This window comes from Schistocerca serialis, chromosome 7 (assembly GCF_023864345.2).
Source record: "Schistocerca serialis cubense isolate TAMUIC-IGC-003099 chromosome 7, iqSchSeri2.2, whole genome shotgun sequence".
In the NCBI taxonomy this organism is placed as follows: domain Eukaryota; kingdom Metazoa; phylum Arthropoda; class Insecta; order Orthoptera; family Acrididae; genus Schistocerca; species Schistocerca serialis.
This window is the reverse complement of record NC_064644.1, coordinates 188,873,002-188,894,127: the sequence shown is the minus strand read 5'-3', so window position 1 is coordinate 188,894,127 and position 21,126 is coordinate 188,873,002. Positions and strand designations below refer to the sequence as shown.

The following is a 21,126-nucleotide window of genomic DNA, read 5'->3' as shown; positions in this document are numbered from 1 at the left end:
AATCTTCGATTCTGGAGTAGGTTTCCAATCAGTAAGGTTAGTCTGTAGTCCCTACTCATTGCGTATATTTTCCCCAGGAGCAGTCGGTGGTTGACTGTGTCGTAGGCTGCTGATAGGTCTAGGATGACAGCCCCGGTGATCTTCCTGTTCTCGAACCCGTCCTCTATGTGTTGCGTTAACTTTACCACCTGTGACGTGCAGCATTTGCCCTGTCTGAAGCCTGCTTGTTGTGTGATGAGGAGGGGCTCGATGGCGTCCGTGATTCAGTGGCGTATCATCCTTTCCAAAATCTTGTACATATGGCATAGCAGAGAGATCGGCCTGTAGTTTTTGGGATTGTCACGTTCTTTGCCTGGTTTTAGGATGGCAATGACTCGCGATTTTCTCCAGATTTTTGGAATTTTGCAGGATTTCATGCAGTTCTTCATCATATCAACTAGCCATTTCCTTGTTACAGGTCCAAAATGCTTTATTTGCTCGACGCATATATCATCATGGCCGGCTGCTCTCCTCATTTTGCACTTACTGATCTCCTTCTCCAGTTCCGCCAAGGTAAATGGCTTGGATAGTTCTTCGGTCTCCTGAGGGGGGTTTCGTTCTATGCCCCTCTTTTTTGTCTTTAGGTTGTCGTATCTTGGTGGTTTCCCATTTGTGAGAAGCTGGTGTGCAATTTGGTCTGCTGTGACGTTCGCGTGTAGATTTGGTTTGGTGGGGTCATTGACTAGGCGTTTTATGAGTTTCCAGGCCTTTTGACTATCTCTGCCAAAATTAGTTTCCTCCATCAGTTTGGTCCATTGCTCCCTTCTCACTTCTGATATCCGGGAGGTAATAGCTCTTCCTTGGGTGAGGGTTTCTTCACTGAAGGGGTTTCTTTCGAAGAGCATTTGATACTCTTCCCGTAGGGCTACTGTTTCTTGGGTGAGTGCTGGTGTGTAACTTGTTCTGCATCCCCCCCCTACAGAAACTGAACTGGCAGGGACCTGTAGACAGATGTAAATTATCCTACGAAAGTCTATTTACAAAGTTTCAAATTCACCTTCAATGAAAAATCTAAAAATGTTCCAAAACCCCTACGTATCGCTCCTGTAAGGATCGTAAGGTCAAAATTAGATTAATTACAGAGTATGCAGAGGCATTTAAACAGTCATTATTCCCGAGTCCCATGAGTGAATGGAGTATAGATGCAAAGTATGGAAGTAAATGTAGATTACAAAAGTGTGTGGCACCAGTACAGATGTAGTGAAATATTCTTTTTACCTGCCTACACACGTGTGCCAGACGGACCGCTGCTGGCACTTACGAACTAACGAGTGATTCCTTGCGATGATTTCATGCGGTATTTTGAACCCACCCTCTGCAATGCTCCACGGTCTCTGTCCGTCAATACATGAGGGGTGCTTGGTATTGGTTTTGCTGTGATTGTTCCCTCCCGTTTCCACTTCACAATCACATCACCAACAGTTGATTTTCACAGCTGAGAAGGGTTGAAATTTCCTTGATGAGCGTGTTACTCATGTGACATCCAGCGACTAGTCCACGTTAAAAGTCACTGAGATCTCCCGACCGACCCATTCTGCTGTTACTTCCTCTCTGCTGACAACGCAGCACCGCCGCCTCCTTTTATTCTGGCGGATCCGCCTCTCGTGACATCTAGTGATCAGCTCCGTACTACATAGGGGTGTCAAGATACTTTTGATCACATAGTTTGCGATGTCCACCTGCTTTAGGGACTTGTTTATTTCGCTACACATACCTGTGTTCGGATGTATCCGTCGTCCTGTTGCTGATGCTTTCGAGAATTGTCTCAGTACGATCCGGACAATCAGACTAACTGCCCTCTAGTGGATCTTGGCCAGTTGTTGTTAGTATTTTCTAACTGTATATACAATAAAATCTGTTCACTGAAGACGTAGCGTAGTGGTTTGGGGCACTCTTTATGAAAAGGTACCATTCAATAAGGAAAAATTCCATTGCTAATTGCTTTTCTGTTCTTCCTACACACTTGAGAGTCGTCATTATGTTTGCGATCTAGAAGGAAATACTTCATTACACTTACTTAATCGGTTAAAGGCGCTAAAGTCTGGAACCGCGTGGCCGCTACGGTCGCAGGTTCGAATCCTGCCTCGGGCATGGATGTTTGTGATGTCCTTAGGTTAGTTAGGTTTAAGTAGTTCTAAGTTCTAGGGGACTGATGACCTTAGAAGTTAAGTCCCATAGTGCTCCGAGCCATTTGCACTTACTTAATGCCAGATTGGATTGGATTGATTGGGGGAAGAGACCAAACAGCGAGGTGATCGGTCTCATCGGATTAGGGAAGGATGGGGAAGGAAGTCGGCCGTGCCCTTTCAGAATGCCAGATTGGATTGGATTGATTGGGGGAAGAGACCAAACAGCGAGGTGATCGGTCTCATCGGATTAGGGAAGGATGGGGAAGGAAGTCGGCCGTGCCCTTTCAGAGGAACCATCCCAGCATTTGCCTGGAGCGATTCAGGGAAATCACGGGAAACCTAAATCAGGATGGCCGGACGCGGGATTGAACCGTCGTCCTCCCGAATGCGATACTTAATGCCAGAACGCTGAAACGTGGGTTGGGATCGGGGTATTGGTACTATTTTTAATTTTTTTTCGGGACAGTTATCTCTATTGTTGCAGACGAAAGTTAATAATATGTTTGTGTGTGTGTGTGTGTGTGTGTGTGTGTGTGTGTGTGTGTGTGTACCTGGTGGTTATAACTACAGTGCAGCAACTCACGGAGGTCCAGTGTGGGCTGCAAATGCATGGCAGTAAAACTTGGTAAATATACAAATGAGTTAATGCGTAAGCGACTCACAATGGAAGGAAAATTAGTTCCACCTGTGGCCACTAGGTGCAAATTTGGTGCTGTACGCCATTTTTGTGACATATCCACTGTGGCCGCGCAGAGTGGCCGCACGGTTTGAGGCTCCATGTCACGGATTGCGCAGCCTTCCCCGCCGAAGGTTCGAGTCTTCCATCGGGCATGGGTGTGTGTTGTTTTTAGCATAAGTTAGTTTAACTTAGTTTAAGTAGTGTATAAGTCTATGAACCGATGCGCCTCAGCAGTTTGGTCCCTTAGGAATTCACACACATTTCAACACATCTGAACATCCACACTGTCATTTGACAGGCTATAACGTGAGTGAACAGTATGGCTATCGAGAAGTGGGACCGTGAATTGTAAGTGAAAATGGTTTATGAGATCTGCAGCAATTACAGTGCTACATTGAGAGAGTATCGCCGACTGATAGGTCTGAGGAAAGGCCAAATGTCATTAAATGGTTGAAAATTGATGATAATAAAATTCGAAAACACCTAGAAGAGGAAGGCGTCCTATCCCGGCGGAAGTTATTGACGAGTTTGCTGTTGCTATAACGGACCATGCAGCACGTGCCCCAGGTAGTACTAGTGCTCGTGCAGCGCCACGAGAATTGTTCATCTGATGGACAGCAGAACTGAAAGTTTTGCGGTACGTGTGGAGTCACAAGCACCTTTATTCTCGGTCCGTTCTTCTTTGAAGAGAATACACCCAGAGGGACTATCGGGTGTACTGTGACGTCTGCACGTTACAGAGACCTCCTTGCACAGCATGTGATTCCTCCTTTGGAAGAGCGCAGTTGTATGGAAACCACTTTTTTCATGCAAGCTGTGGCAACACCTCTTGTCACTCGCCCAGTGAAAGGTCTACTTAATGCAGCCTTTCACCAGCGTGTTATATCCAGACGTTTTGCAGGTGCATGGCCCACAGGGTCTCCTGATCTGAATATATGTTGCTTTTGGCTCACGGGATATCTAAAATAACGCATTTACCAGGGGCACGTTCGGTCTCTGCCAATACTGAAACACGTTGCTCAGATTCCACCAGAAGTACTGCTAGCAACTGTTGATCACGTCGTTTTACGGTTGCAGCATCTTGTCGACGTCTTCGATGCTCATATTGAGCCAATTGTGTTAGTGGCGGTTAGTAATGAAATCGTTTTTTCTCTTGTCTGACCATTTCTGCCCACGTCCTATTCATAATCCATCACATATGGAAACATTTCTATACGTCTTTCTTGCATTCACAGCACCAGATTTGCACGTGGCGGCCAAAATTGGAACTAATTTTTTTCCAGCGTAAATCGGTTCAACTTTAACCCATTAGAATATCTACCAAGTTTTGCTGCCACACGGTAAAGCCCACAATGGACCTCTGTAAGTAGCTGCACCTTAATTAGAACCACTGGGTACATGTGGCAAGAGCAAGCATTATTACTTATTTTACCCTGGGCAGCATGTCAGATGTTGAAGCGTGGACGCGTAGACGCAAAACGGTTAGTCTACACTGACAGACGCAGTTCACGTAGTGGTGCAGTTACGGCTGTGCATGAAGCATCAGGTAGTAAATCATGTGACGTTTTTTGCGGGAACACTGTTAGACCCAGCGAGAAAACAAGTAACACACTGAAGTGGCTACATGTTAAGGTACTTATGATCACAGTATCAGAGGTACGCGAAAAGATCATAGACCTTACCCATTCGGAAATTGTGCTGGGCTTCACCTGAAAGTCAATTGTCCATTCCTTCCTCGGTAGGATACGAGTAAATCACTATGTTAATTCGTGGCGACAGTGAATGACCGCACACCCAATGTCGCCACGGCTGCACAGATATCGCTTCGCGGTTCCCCTCCCCCCCTCCCCATCCCCCTCTCCGCCCCTCCCCGGCAGCGGAGCTGATATCTAAAGTTTGTGTACATATTGTCCCGGCTAGTTAAGAACCATGCCCTACCGTGTGGATCGGGCATAAAACATCTCTGAATCACGTTGTGAGTCTAGTCCTGTGAACTAGCAGTTGAAAATTGATGTGTTTTTCCGGAGATAATTCATACACTTTCAACCATGACGGATCCAAAGACAGTTTTGTTTTTTATTTCTCTGGAGTAAGATAAGATATGAATTGAGTTCCAGTCTATTTTTACTAATTTGTTTCCCTGAGTAATTTTATTTAGTTACTTTAGCAGTCTGCTTGCATTCGTTGAATCCTATTAAATCTGTTTGAAAGAACGTTTATCAGCTTCCTTCGATAACCCTTGAATGTTAGCAGATATTATTATCTATGTACTAGCTGACTATGGAATTTAGTAAATACTGGGAATGTCTCGTATATTTCTGTTTTATTGACGCAATTAAGTTCTTAAATTAATGAGAGATGGCACTAGGGAATCAATGAAAGGAGAGTTGATCCTAGTGTGTATTTTTCGGTATGATAACAGTCAGTCATATTTATAATTATGCCTCTGGGCCTTACAATGTCTAAGCTTCTCAGTTCTCACGACACGATATTAATTATGAGTACGAATACTTTTAATGACTGTTCAGCACAAGTTTAGTCTTTTAACGGGCACTATTTTCACTTCTCGTTTATTAGCGGAATCACCTTGATAACGAGCGACAAAGATACTAGTGTGATAAGACCCAAACTATTTTCGGTCCCAATAATTCGCATACAGCGAATAAAATCCTAATTCAACATAAAAGTTTCCGTATTGTTAATAAATCTCTTCACAATCGTAAGTATACGATTGTAGCGTCTCGTTTAACACAAACAATCACCACTCACTTGAATATCAATGTTCGTACACCCAATCACCTCTAATTGACTCCGCCTCTGAATTTATCCAAAAATAATCTGTTCTGCACCACTCCAATGTCTAAGCCAGTTCTAGGAATGCAATTTAATTAGGCTTCTAATTCCAAAATTCCGACTACCACGGAAGAACTGCGAACACACTCGCCACCGCTGAAAACAAAAACTCAAGAGACCTAACAATGCTGCGCATTGGTTTATACATTACTTTCAAAACAAAACGCACCTCTGTTAAGTCTTTCTTGGATTCCCTTTGTACTATTTTGCGTTACTCTATTTCGAATATATACTCTTTGCAAAATATTAACTATTACTTAGAAATACTACTACCGTTTTTTGGCTCTTAGGTCACTTCGTATTGCAGAATTTAATCTAACACTCGTTTCTGTATAACCACTCTCTAAAGAGCGGTTACATGTAAAAAAACTGGGTAGGAACAGTTTATCATTCTCCTACTTTATGTAGACAGCCAGTGTACGTACCGTGACGTACGTCATGAGCTACTGTGGGACTTTAGACGTCAAATCCAAGTACTGGTCGTGATAGCGAGACACGAAATGTGTTAGGACAAGGAGAAAAATTCTCTGCCTAGCGGAGAAACGGCTCTGATATCCAAGACGACGCAGCGACAGTTGCGATTAGTATTCAGATAAAAGAACCACATAAATCGTAGGTGACCTGTCGCTGTTTTATCTGAATATTAAAATGGAATACGGTTTTCTTCAGTATAGCTGTCACGGGAATCGATTCAAAGTTGGTAAGGTTTATCAAAATTCTAGTTTCTCATATTCCACAGTTAACAAATGTGTCACCAACTGCGACATGGTCGCGTATACAAACAGTGATCCAATACTGTCAAATGTTCGTTTATTCCAGTCTTTGATCACAATATGAATTCTTTAGACGATGACCGGTTTCAGTCCGTAATGACCATCCTCAGATCTTTTTTACATCATGTCGTAAAGTGAAACTTCCCGGTAGATTAAAACTGTGTGCCCGACCGAGACTCGAACTCGGGACCTTTGCCTTTCGCGGGCAAGTGCTCTACAATCTGAGCTACCGAAGCACGACTCACGCCCAGTCTCACAGCAGATACTGGCAGAAGTAAAGCTGTGAGACCGGCCGTGAGTAGTCCTTCGGTAGCTCAGATTGTAGAGCACTTGCCCGTGAAAGGCAAAGGTCCCGAGTTCGAGTCTCGGTCGGGCACACAGTTTTAATCTGCCAGGAAGTTTCATATCACCGCACACTCCGCTGCAGAGTGAAAATCTCATTCTGGATATCGTAAAGTGATAAGGCCATAATGGCATCGTCAAAACATACAAATATAATCAGTATAGCAAGGTCATATTGATCTAAAATAAGGTGTAGAATAGGCCGCAATAATGACGGTGTGGACGATGCGGCCTATAACGGTATTGGGGCGTATTTAGTGGTTAGTATGTGGTTCCCTAATCGCGCTTAAGAAAACACTAACACAGTTTGTAGTCTTTTTTATTGCGGGCAGAAGAGGAGCAGTTTGGAGAGATGATTGTATCAGCATGACAATACACCCTTCCTTAAAGCAGCGACTTTGAGACAATGGTATGCGGACAATAACATTCCTGAAATGGACTGACCTGCCGACCTGAACACAGTAGAACAGCTTTGGGACGAGTCAGAATGTCGAATTCGCTCTAGATTCCAGGGTCCAATATCACTATCTTTTTTGGTTTCGTGTCTTGCCTTTTCTCCACAGGCAGACACCTCACTGAAAGTGTCCCCAGCAGAGTTCAAGCGCCATGTTAATGTCCAGCAGTAGGTGTCCGGATACTGTTGATCAGATAGTGTAGCTGCAAGTACCGTAAGTGATGGACGCGAAAAGACAATCTGATGAAGAATATCGCCGTTTGTTCTCAGTAGGCATTCACGATAGCTGATGATGGAATAGCTGACGAAGGCATTATGCAACATACAGTGGCATAAGGCAGCTGGATAAAATACCGGTTCATTTGGAATACCGTGCATAAACAATTCTGCCGACATAATGCTGATGAGCCGCCTGCGTGATATTGCTACACACGAGAGACGAACCTAGCTCAAAAATTTGTCTTTCTCCACCTGCTTATAATGCGAAGTATGTTCGTACAACCACGTTTAACTGCCAGAAAAGTCATTCCTTGGAAAATGGTGCAACTGTTGCTTCGCACTGGCTTGAATGACGGTTGTATAGTCAAAGCGTTGAATCTCCATGTGAACTTGTGCACTTTGTTGTTTTGTGGTAGGTTCGTAAAACCAAGTCTCATCGCCCGTGGTGATCTTTTCTAGAAATGAACTGTCCTCATTCTTCATTTCATTCAAGTTGCGGCAGGCGTCCTAGCGCCGTCGTGTTGGTTCTGGGAGGAGGTGTGTGTGGGAGGGGGTGGGGGGGGGGGGGTGGAGGGGGAGGGCGGACATATTTTACATACCACTTCTCATGGAAACATTCTGAATGATTTGGAGAGGTTGCTATATTGCGATTTGTGACTCAACAACATTGACCCACTTTGATCCCATGTCCACCACTTAGCACTTCCTGCTCACAACTGACTGGTGGAATGCACATCTGTTGTTTAGAGTTGTTAGTTCAACCTCCGTAGTTACTGCACTGACGTTGCTTATCCGCCAGGAATAAAATCAGCTCGGGACTTTTTGGACGCATGGTGAATAATATGTGCGTTTACGTGAAAATAAATAAAAGGTTTGTGTTTATGTCATTTAACCCGCGTCATTCAATTTTTTCTGAATTTCTATCCAGATTCTTGATAATCTGCATGACATGTTCGCACCTAGTCCGGATAAACGAAGTTCCAATGTACACTGAACAATCTTCCAAACTGTAGCAATAGGTTGAAACAAGGGGATGGGTTTGGTAGCGTCTAACGGTCACAGATTTTAATCTTAACTTGTTCTCTTGTACGTAAGCTCTTCACTTATAACAAAATACACACACCAACAAAAGTTCTGCATTACCTCTTTACTTCGAAATTCATAGCACAAAAAATAAAAGTTGGCTCTCAGGCATGCGGTTAGAGAGTGGTCAGAAACAGTCTGAAAAGCTTGTAAGTATGTTTCAGGGTAGGTTGTGCTGAGAAGTAACTGCTAAGGAAAAAAATCGGTATGTTGTGTCGTCCACGAGTGAATAAGCATCGAAGTTAAACAAAGAGGCTGGTGCGCGCAAATTCCCGCCAGATACAATTAGTGTCAGTTTTTCTCATGGCGTAGACGACAGCACACGAGACTGCTTGAATTTGCGTGCAACCGCCTGATGGTCGCCGGCACGGTAACTCAGCGTGTACGGTCAGAGGGTTAGCTGCCCTCTGTAATAAAAAAAACTGAGTTAATGGATCAACGGCGAACTGAAACGGGGTCTTGCGACGTCCGCACCGAGCAGATGAAACGAAGGAAAGCGAAAAAAAAGTAGAAGATGGTGGCTAACTTCAGAGCTAATTAACTCGCAAACGGGGCACAACGTATCTGATTTTTTCTTAATAATTATTACTCAGCACCACCTACCCTGCAACACCCTTACAAGCTTTTCAGACTGTTTCTGACCACGTTGCATGTTCACTTGCAATGTGCCCAGATTAAAGAAAAGAAAGAAAAAAAACACTCATTTTTGTAGCGACAAAGTCGGCTGTCTCCTGTGGGCGTTTTCTCTCAGCATTCATGAGCAACGTCAACGCGTAGTGGAACGTTCCCTTACTCGGATGCACGCTTGGCATACTACCGATGAGATCATCAAGCCAGCCCTGATCCAGATTTTCCCACTCTTCAATGAGCGATTCTGTGTAGGTATGTGATTTGAATCGACCTCAGACATGTTTGGTTGGGTATATGTCCGCAGAGCAGGCAGGCTACTCCATTTTGGCGATCCTAGCATCCTGAAGGAATGTGTTCACGAAAACTGCACGATGAGCACACGATTTATTGTGTACCATGACGAAACTGTCACCAAAATCGTGGCGGTACGGTCCGATTGTTGGTTGCAGAATCTCGTCGCTGTACCGTAGACGGTGAGACTGCCCTCAGTGACCAAGAGAGGTTTACGGTGGCACCGTGTAATGTTATCCCAGAACATCACTCCACCACCATCTTGCTGTACATGTCGGACGCAGAGTGTGAGGCATTAGATATTGCCGGGTTCGTTCCCGAAATGTTATCTGTGATTAGCAAGGTTCAAACACCCGTGCCGTCTTGGCGTCTTGCCACGGTTCGCGCCGCTGCCCCCATCGGAAGTTCGATTACTCCCTCGGGCATGAGTTTGTGTGCTGTTCTTAGTGCAGATTAGTTTAAGTTAGATTATGTAGTGTATAAGCCTAGGGATCGATGAGCTCAGCAGTTTGGTCCCATAGGAACTTACCACAAATTTCTAAATTTCCAAACACACCCGAGTTTCGTTCATAAACAACACCCGATGCCACTCCTGGGGCGTCCATTCTGCTTCTATATCTAATGGCGTCCATCGTGTTGTGGTATACGACAAGATAACCGAGCGAGGTGGTTCAGTGGTTAGCACACTGGACTCGAATTCGGGAGGACGACGGATCAAACTCGCATCCGGCCATACAGATTTAGATTTTCCATGATTTCTCTAAATTACTCCAGGCAAATGCCGGAATGGTCTTTTTGAAAGTGCATGGCCGCTTTCCTTCCATATTATTGACACAGTCCGAACTTGTGTTCCGTCTCTAATGACCTAGATATCGATGGGACGGTAAACCTAATCTTCCTTCCTTTTTTTACGATGAGGTACTCGTCATAATCGTCGCGAATGGAGATTCGCACCATACATTCGTCTTCTAAAGTTTAGTACGACACATGACGGCCAGTAGCCTCTTCGAATGCTGAATTCAGTTCTGGAGCAGTCAGCCCATGATTCCTTCGAATCAAAAGTCGTAGATACCGATCATCTTGTGCAGCCGTCGAACGTAGACCGCCTCTGCAGTGAAGCCTTCAACAATAACTATGAATTGGAACCTATTTCATGTCCGGACATCACTTTGAGTCTGGTGCACACTGAGCTGTTTCGCTGCTCCGCGTAGCACATCCGAGTGGTCCTGACCGTCCTTCGTGGCATGATGGATGTTCACCCTGCTGTTATACTGACGTCTCTAATGCGTCCCTAATGGCCGCTTTACTTTCAACTGTAGTGCTGCAATCCATTCGAGTGCCGCGTTATGCTCGTAGGTAGCGGTCATGGTAACTGTGAGCGTGTTTACAAACAACGTCAAGATCTGTACAGGAAGTCTCAATAGCAATACACATGCACGGCTTGTCTGGGTGCTAAAAAAATTTATTGGTGTTTGTAACAGCCGATGTTAAAATTAATTTTGAAATCTTGAGCTGTCGTTATTTTGCACAATTCGCTACTAGTTTCGGTCAGTGACTATTACCAAGCTTAGTTGGCAAATCTTGATTGGAGGGACAGAAGATTAATCTGGAACTTGTATAAAAGGCAGGAAGCAGAGATAGAAGTGAATGGTGTGAAGAAGAAAGCAAAAATAAGGAGGGGAGTAAGGCAAGGATGCCCATTATCACCATATTTTTTCAACTTATTTATTGAAAAAACTATTGAAAAACTGAAAGGAATAACCAAAGGAATTAAAATTAACGGGGAACGAATACACTACCCGTTTTGCAGATGATATAGTAGTACTTGCTGACTCAGTAAGGGAATGGAGTTTATGTTGCTATAATTTTCCAAAATCCTAAGAGAATTCAATCTAAAAATAAATAAGAAGAAAACAAAAACTATGGTAGTAGGGAAGACAAAAGAAAATGGTAAAGTTAATATTAAACTAGAAGATGATGTTCTGGAGGTTGAGATCTTCTGTTGTTTGGGGAGCACAATCACTGACGACAATAAACATATCACAGATGTAAAGAGAAGAATAGCCTTGGCAAAGCAAGCTTTCCAAAATAAAAGGAATTTACTAACAGACAATCATATAAGCCTAGAAAGTAGGAAAAAGTTTGCCAAAAAATTTGTCTGGAGTGTCTTAACATACGGACGTGAAGCGTGGACTCTGGGAAAGGCAGAGAAAAAGAGACTGGAAACAATGGAAATATGGATATGGAGAAGAATGACGAAAACAAGCAGGGTAGATTGAAAAAGTAATGAACAGGTCTTAAGAGAAGTGAATGAGACCAGAACGCTGCTAAATTATATAGGAAGAAGAAAATCAAAAATGATAGGACACGTAATGAGACACAACCAGTTCCTAAAGAATTTATTTGAAGGATAAGTTTTAAGGACAAAACCAAGAAACAGGCCAAGAGCAACGTATTTTAATAACATTAAAGAAGATATGGGGATAAAATCGTATGAAGAATTGAAGAGGATGACAATGTAGAGAGGCACGTGGCTAAATCGACAAGGCGTAGCGTTTAGTTTATGATGATGATAACTGGCAAAAACGGCAGAAAAGTTAGCCATACCATAATTTGAAGAAAAGTAATTTGCTCTTCAAATCAAATGGTTCAAATGGCTCTAAGCACTATGGGACTTAACATCTGAGGTCATCAGTCCCCTAGACTTGGAACAAATTGAACCTAACTAATCTAAGGACATCACACACATCCATGCCCGTGCCAGGATTCGAACCTGCGACCGTAGCAGCAGCGCGGTTCCAGACTGAAGCGCCTAGAACCGCGTGGCGACAGCGGTCGGCTAATTTGCTCTATTGAGCCCACTATAGTACTTAAAAAATTTTCACAATAATAGATGTGTGCAATAGTTGAAAAGGGTGTTACGAGCTGTTCTTGACGAAAACTATTGTACACAGTTATCATTATGAAAAAATTCTACGTGCTATGATAGGATCAAAAGAGAAAATTACTGTTCTTCAAATTATGGTATAAATATACTGCCATTTATGCGAACTAAGTAGCGAATTGAGCATAATAAAGGACAGCTGAATGTTTCGCCACAAACTTTAACAATTATTTGGCGGCTGAATATGCTCACCTGCAAACATACATTAATATACGATCGCTTTTAAGCATAGCAGCGACCACCAAATAAGCCTAAATGTACAATTTTGATAAACATTTTTGGATCACAGTGATCAAAAGATTATTATATTTTAACTGAAGTTCAGTCTTGATCACAATACTTATGTCTCAATAACATAGGTGACCGGTTTCGGTTATTTTTACATAGAATGAGATTTTCACTCTGCAGCGGAGTGTGCGCTGATATGAAACTTCCTGGCAGATTAAAACTGTGTGCCCGACCGAGACTCGAACTCGGGACCTTTGCCTTTCGCGGTCAAGTGCTCTACCATATGAGCTACCGAAGCACGACTCACGCCCGCTACTCACAGCTTTACTTCTGCCAGTATCTCGTCTCCTACCTTCCAAACTTTACAGAAGCTCCCCTGCGAACCTTGCAGAACTAGCACTCCTGAAAGAAAGGGTACTGCGGAGACATGGCTTAGCCACAGCCTGGGGGATGTTTCCAGAATGAGATTTTCACTCTGCAGCGGAGTGTGCGCTGATATGAAACTTCCTGGCAGATTAAAACTGTGTGCCCGACCGAGACTCGAACGCGGGACCTTTGGAAGGTAGGAGACGAGATACTGGCAGAAGTAAAGCTGTGAGTACCGGGCGTGAGTCGTGCTTCGGTAGCTCGGATGGTAGAGCACATGCTCGCGAAAGGCAAAGGTCCCGAGTTCGAGTCTCGGTGGGGCACGCAGTTTTAATCTGCCAGGAAGTTTCATATCAGCGCACACTCCGCTGCAGAGTGAAAATCTCATTCTATGTAAAAATAACCGAAACCGGTCACCTATGTTATTGAGACATAAGTGTTGTGATCAAGACTGAACTTTAGTTAAACTGTAGCGAGACGGGGAGGCGTGTTACGAAGAGAGGTGTGCCTTGTCGTGTGACAGAACGGCGTGCTGGAAGAGCGCGACCTGAAGGAGATGGGCGTGGACAGCGAGCGCGAGCGTGCGACCATCCTGCGCGCGGCGCAGTCGCTGCCGTGCCGCGTGCCCGCGGTCGCCGCCGCCGCCGCCGCGACGCCGCCTCCGGGCGCCGCCCCCGGGGGCCCCTCCGGCGAGGTGGACGCGTGGCTGTCGTCGCTGCGGCTGGACTGCTACCGCGACACTTTCCGCCGCCACCTCTACTGCGACATGGCGCGCGTGCGCCGCGTCTGGGAGGTGGAGCTGTCGGCCGTGCTGGACATCGGCCGCGTCGGCCACCGCCGCCGCATGCTCGCCTCCGTGGGCGGCGCCAGGCCGCCGGACCTCGAAGGCCTCAGCGCAGACCTCGACCAGCTGGTGAGTCCGACTAGCTCCGCTGCCAGTCTCCGTCGCGGCACTCTCCATAGCTCAGCTACAGCTATGTCGATCCATGGCGTTACTTCTCTTGAAAGGGAATTGTGCAGGCTCAATCTACACTACTGGCCATTAAAATTGCTACTCCAAGAACAAAAGTAGGGTATTCATTGGACAAATATATTATACTAGAACTGACATGTGATTACATTTTCACGCAATTTGGGTGCATAGATCCTGAGAAATCAGTACCCAGAACAACCACCTCTGGCCGTAATAATGGCCTTGATACGCCTGGGAATTGACAGAGCTTGGATGGCATGTACAGGTACAGCTGCCCATGCAGCTTCAACACGATACCACAGTTCATCAAGAGTACTGACTGGCGTATTGTGACGAGCCAGTTGCTCGGCCACCAATGACCAGACGTTTTCAGTTTGTGTGAGATCTGGAGAATGTGCTGGCCAGGGCAGCAGTCGAACATTTTCTGTATCCAGAAGGGCCCGTACAGGACCTGCAACATGCGGTCGTGCATTATCCTGCTGAAATGTAGGGTTTCTCAGGGATCGAATGAAGGGTAGAGCCACGGCTCGTAACACATCTGAAATGTAACGTCCGCTGTTCAAAGTGCCGTCAATGCGAACAAGAGGTGATCGAGACGTGTAACCAATGGCAACCCAACCATCACGCCGGGTGATACGCCAGTATGGCGATGACGAATACACGCTTCCAATGTGCGTTCACCGCGATGTCGCCAACACGGATGCGACCATCATGATGCTGTAAACAGAACCTGGATTCATCCGAAAAAAATGACGTTTTGCCATTCGTGCACCCAGGTTCGTGGTTGAGTACACCATCGCAGGCGCTCCTGTCTGTGATGCAGCGTCAAGGGTAACCGCAGCCATGGTCTCCGAGCTGATAGTCCATTTTTGCTGCAAACGTCGTCGAACTGTTAGTGCAGATGGTTGTTCTCTTGCAAACGTTTCCATCTGTTGACTCAGGGATCGAGACGTGGCTGCACGATCCGTTACAACCATGCGGATAAGGTACCTGTCATCTCGACTGCTAGTGATACGAGGCCGTTGGAATCCAGCTCGGCGTTCCGTATTACCCTCCTGAACCCACCGACTCCACATTCTGCTAACAGTCATTGGATCTCGACCAACGCGAGCAGCAATGTCGCGATACGATACTCCGCAATCGCGATAGGCTACAATCCGACCTTTATAAAAGTCGGAAACGTGATGGTATGTATTTCTCCTCCTTACACGAGGCATCGCAACAACGTTTCACCAGGCAACGCCGGTCAACTGCTGTTTGTGTATGAGAAATCGGTCGGAAACTTTCCATATGCCACCGGTGCCAACCTTGTGTGAATGCTCTGAAAAGCTGATCATTTGCATATCACAGCATCTTCTTCCTGTCGGTTAAATTTCGCGTCTGTAGCACGTCATCTTCGTGGTGTAGCAATTTTAATGGCCAGTAGTGTATATGTAGCGAGGGGCAGTGAAGTGAAATGAAAAAAAGATAAGTTTCCTGGTCAGACTAGTGTAGAGTAATACCAACAACAGCAGAAAATCGTATAACAGGCGTAGGATTCGTTATGAATAGGAACGTAGGACAGAGAGACAGCTACTGGGAACAGCTCAGTGATACGGTTGTTCTCATCAGAATCGACAGCAAACCAACACCGACGACAATATTTCAGGTATACATACCGACGTCGCAAGCAGAAGATGAAGAGATACAGAAAGTATATGAGGATATTGAATAGGTAATTGAGTACATAAATGAGATGAAAATCTATTAGTCGTTGGGGAGTGGAATGCGGTTGTAGGGAAAGGACTAGAAGAAAGGGTTACGGGAGGGTATGGGATTGGTACTAGGACTGAGAGACGATAAAGAATAATTGAATTCTGCAATTAATTTCCGCCAGTAACAACGAATTCTCTGTTCATCAATCACAAGCGGATAAGGTATACTTGGGAAAGACCGGGAGATACGGGAAGGTTTCAATTACATTACGTTGTGGTCGGGCAGAGATTCTGATATATCAGTTACTGGACTGTATGGCGTACCCAGGGGCAGGTATAGATTCATATCTCTTTGAAATTTAGGAGACTAGTCAGGAAGTACCAATACGCAAAACAACGGGATATGAAAGTACCAAGAAAGAGATGTGCTTGAAGTTCTTCGAGGTTAAGTAGTTTAGGAGGCAGTTCAGTCGAACACGAATGGACATCTCTATAAAGGGCAGCCACAGAACTTAGAGAGCTAAATGTAGGCGCAAGGAAGGTAATTGCAAGGAAAACATAGATAACAGAAGAAATACTTCAACTGATCGACGAAAGAAACAAGATCAAGAAAGTTCAGGGAAATTCAGGAATACAGAAGTACAAGTCACTTTGGAATGAAGTAAATGGGAATATCAGGGAAGCTAAGGCTAATTGGCTGCGTGAAATAGGTGAAGAAATCGAAAAAGAAACGACTGTCGGAAGGATTGGCACAGCATACAGAAAAGTCGAAACAACCGTCGGTGAAATTAAAAGGAAGGACGGTAGCATTAAGAGTGCAATGAGAACTTCGGTATCAAACGCAAGGAGAGAGCGGGTAGGTGGGACGAGTACATTGAGGGCCTCTATCGGGGGGACGACTTATCTAATGAGTGATATAAGAAGGGGCAGGAGTCGATAGGGGAGAGATGGGAGATCCAGTATTAGAATCGGAATTAAGAAGAGCTTTGGAAGAGTTAAAATGAAATAAAGTGGAAGGGATGGATAACATTCAATCAGAATTTCTAAAATCATTGGGGAAGCGGCAACAAAACGATTATTCACGGTGGTGTGTACAAAGTATGAGACTCGCGACAGACCATCAACGGAATGGAAGAAAGCAATAGTAATATCCATTTTTAAAAGAGGATCAAGTACGGCTTGTAGATATTATGGAGGTACAAGTCCCTTAAATACCGCATACGAAATATTTGCGAAGTTAACAGTAAACAGAATGATAAACGTGGTGGAGAGTATATTTCTCGAAAAATAAACATGTTTTAGAACAGCGATTTCCTGCTCAGACAACATTTTTTTATTAAAATAAATAATAGAAAATAAGAAAGGATAATTTTAATAACATACAGAAAAAGGAAATTTGTAAGACTGGATATCATGAACTGATATATATATTACGACTTTTGAAGATTATTAAGGCAAATACATTGTTCTCTATCAAAATCTTTCATTTGCTAACTATGCCTATCAGTAGTTAGTGCCTTCCGTAGTTAGAATCTTTTATTTAGCTGGCAGTATTGGCGCTCGCTGTATTGCAGTAGTTCGAGTAACGAAGATTTTTGTGAGGTAGGTGATTCATGAAAGGTACAGATTATTGCTAGTCAGGGCCATTCTTTTGTAGGGATTATTGAAAGTCAGACTGCGTTGCGCTAAAAATATTGTGTGTCAGTTTATTGATGATCAGAATAAGTAAAGAGAGAAATGTCTGAGCACGTTCAGTTTTGCTCAGCTGTTTGAAAATCAAATAACGTAAGAGGTTTATCAGCACAGTCTTTCTTAATTTTCAAAAGGGGACGTTTCACTCTGTATGATTTCACTCGTGCAAAACGGCAAACCCTGTAAGCAGCAACGTTAAGAACAGAATTGCAGTTGTCTACTGACATTCATGCATAACAAATCGATTGCACGTACGAATCTGGTAAGGGATTGACTTTCTCCGGCCGCATCACTTTTGGCTTATAATGTACGCAAATTTAGTATTTCAGTTAAATTTCGATTGCACGGATCGTAAAGTATTGACAAAACATTAATTTTTCTTGTAATTTTTTTACTTGTTTGATACTAGCCACACTAAATACATTTACTCGCGCGGATACGAAAAGTGAACACAACATAAACGTCCAGTTCTTTATTTTGTGTGCACTTCAAATTATACAAACATTTATTGCAAGACAGCGGTACACGTACTTCATAGTGAGATGATGGCTTTTTATTGAAAAGCTGTATTAAACTGATCCATCACACCAGATATGTGGTGATTTACTGTCCATGGGTCGTGTTTTAACATTCTGAGTGATTGTGCTACGTGTCGGCGCTTGATGTGAAACAAGTTCGGTATAGCCAATCGAATGCAAGTAATAGGCTATACTGTAATTAATACTTAATTCATTATTATAGCCACATTAAATCATGCCTGCTGAAAATACATCACAAGCAATCTCTTACTGCCAAAAACAACTATTACATACAAAACACAAGTCAGTGAAATGGAAATTTGTAGTAAGATCCTATGGGACCAAGCTGCTGAGGTCATCGGTCCCTAAGCTTACACACCACGCGACTCAATGAAATGCATCAACTGATTATTCTGATAATTTTACATTTTATATGAAAATTAGTTTTACCTGTCACCCATATTGTCTTCCTGTTGCAAACACAGCTTAATGAAATAATTATAAACATTGATTTCCTACCGAAAGAACTCGCATTCTGCGAGAAAAAAACTTAAAATTGTGCTCTGCTTATTTGTGTGTTAATCTGGTATTTGGCCAACAATAATGGTAGTAAAGATTCTTTTTGAAACGTAAATAATGACGCGGAATTGCTGTTTTTACTTAGAAGCCCCTCAGACAGAAAGAGCAGTAGATGCTAAGTTCTTTTATGAACCACAAATGGGTGTGATATCGCCGTCTTCTAGGTAATTCATCTTATGAACTTCAAGGTGGCAGAACGTTAGCCATGTTTGTTTGTAAATAAGTGTGATGTCCGTTTTTTATGTGCAAAATAAGCAAGTAATAAGCTGGAAGTGTTTCTTTTTTGTAATTAATTGGGTGACATCCAATAAATTAGTTATTTTCAAGCAACGTACCTGTCGTAAGTCAACCTACAACCTAGACTATGTAATGGAGCACAGATATACAGGGTGTTACAAAAAGGTACGGCCAAACTTTCAGGAAACACTCCTCACACACAAATAAAGAAAAGATGTTATGTGGACATGTGTCCGGAAACGCTTAGTTTCCATGTTAGAGCTCATTTTAGTTTCGTCAGTATGTACTGTACGTTATCATGATTTCATACGGGGTACTCTACCTGTGCTGCTAGAACATGTGCCTTTACAAATACGACACAACATGTGGTTCATGCACGATGGAGCTCCTGCACATTTCAGTCGAAGTGTTCGTACGCGTTCTCAACAACAGATTCGGTGACCGATGGATTGGTAGAGGCGGACCAATTCCATGGCCTCCACGCTCTCCTGACCTCAACCCTGTTGACTTTGATTTATGGGGGCATTTGAAAGCTCTTGTCGACGCAACCCCGGTACCAAATGTAGAGACTCTTCGTGCTCGTATTGTGGACGGCTATGATACTGTTATCGACGACTGTGCCGCTAAAGCGGAGTTACTGAACGCAGTTTCCCGAAATTCCTTCACCAGGGAAGACGAATGGAATATTCCAGAATTTGAAACACGAACAGCTGCTAGCATGAGTTTCTTAGAAGTAGATACCTTAGGGGTTGCGCAGCAACTCAAATCGCTTGATACGGGCAAGTCTTCAGGTCCAGATTGTATACTGATTAGGTTCCTTTCAGATTATGCTGATACAATAGCTCCCTACCTAGCAATCATATACAACCGCTCGCTCACCGATAAATCTGTACCTACAGATTGGAAAATTGCGCGGGTCGCACCAGTGTTTAAGAAGAATAGTAGGAGTAATCGATCGAACTACAGACTTATATCATTGACGTCGGTTTGCAGTAGGGTTTTGGAGCATATACTGCATTCAAACATTATGAATCACCTCGAAGGGAACGATCTATTGATACGTAATCAGCATGGTTTCAGAAAACATCGTTCTTGTGCAACGCAGCTAGGTCTTTACTCGCACGAAGTAATGGCCGCTATCGAGAGGGGATCTCAAGTTGATTCCGTATTTCTAGATTTCCGGAAAGCTTTTGACACCGTTCCTCACAAGCGACTTCTAATCAAACTGCGGGCCTACGGGGTATCATCGCAGTTGTGCGACTGGATTCGTGACTTCCTGTCAGGAAGGTCGCAGTTCGTAGTAATAGACGGCAAATCATCGAGTAAAACTGAAGTGATATCAGGTGTTCCCCAGGGAAGCATCCTGGGACCTCTGCTGTTCCTGATCTACACTCCTGGAAATTGAAATAAGAACACCGTGAATTCATGGTCCCAGGAAGGGGAAACTTTATTGACACATTCCTGGGGTCAGATACATCACATGATCACACTGACAGAACCACAGGCAACAGAGCATGCACAATGTCGGCACTAGTACAGTGTATATCCACCTTTCGCAGCAATGCAGGCTGCTATTCTCCCATGGAGACGATCGTAGAGATGCTGGATGTAGTCCTGTGGAACGGCTTGCCATGCCATTTCCACCTGGCGCCTCAGTTGGACCAGCGTTCGTGCTGGACGTGCAGACCGCGTGGGACGACGCTTCATCCAGTCCCAAACATGCTCAATGGGGGACAGATCCGGAGATCTTGCTGGCCAGGGTAGTTGACTTACACCTTCTAGAGCACGTTGGGTGGCACGGGATATATGCGGACGTGCATTGTCCTGTTGGAACAGCAAGTTCCCTTGCCGGTCTAGGAATGGTAGAACGATGGGTTCGATGACGGTTTGGATGTACCGTGCACTATTCAGTGTCCCCTCGACGATCACCAGTGGTGTACGGCCAGTGTAGGAGATCGCTCCCCACACCATGATGCCGGGTGTTGGCCCTGTGTTCCTCGGTCGTATGCAGTCCTGATTGTGGCGCTCACCTGCACGGCGCCAAACACGCATACGACCATCATTGGCACCAAGGCAGAAGCGACTCTCATCGCTGAAGACGACACGTCTCCATTCGTCCCTCCATTCACGCCTGTCGCGACACCACTGGAGGCGGGCTGCACGATGTTGGGGCGTGAGCGGAAGACGGCCTAACGGTGTGCGGGACCGTAGCCCAGCTTCATGGAGACGGTTGCGAATGGTCCTCGCCGATACCCCAGGAGCAACAGTGTCCCTAATTTGCTGGGAAGTGGCGGTGCGGTCCCCTACGGCACTGCGTAGGATCCTACGGTCTTGGCGTGCATCCGTGCGTCGCTGCGGTCCGGTCCCAGGTCGACGGGCACGTGCACCTTCCGCCGACCACTG

The 21,126-nt window shown here is 44.6% G+C and overlaps 1 protein-coding gene across 1 annotated transcript in view; it reads left to right on the top strand.

Moving 5' to 3' along the window:
- Positions 1–21,126, top strand: part of LOC126412962 (ankyrin repeat and SAM domain-containing protein 1A-like) — a 209,926-nt gene that overhangs the window by 109,594 nt on the left and 79,206 nt on the right. Inside the window, exon 5 of the mRNA XM_050082854.1 lies at positions 13,554–13,943. Coding sequence (XP_049938811.1) covers positions 13,554–13,943 — 390 coding nt within the window. The remainder of the gene's footprint in view (positions 1–13,553; positions 13,944–21,126) is intronic.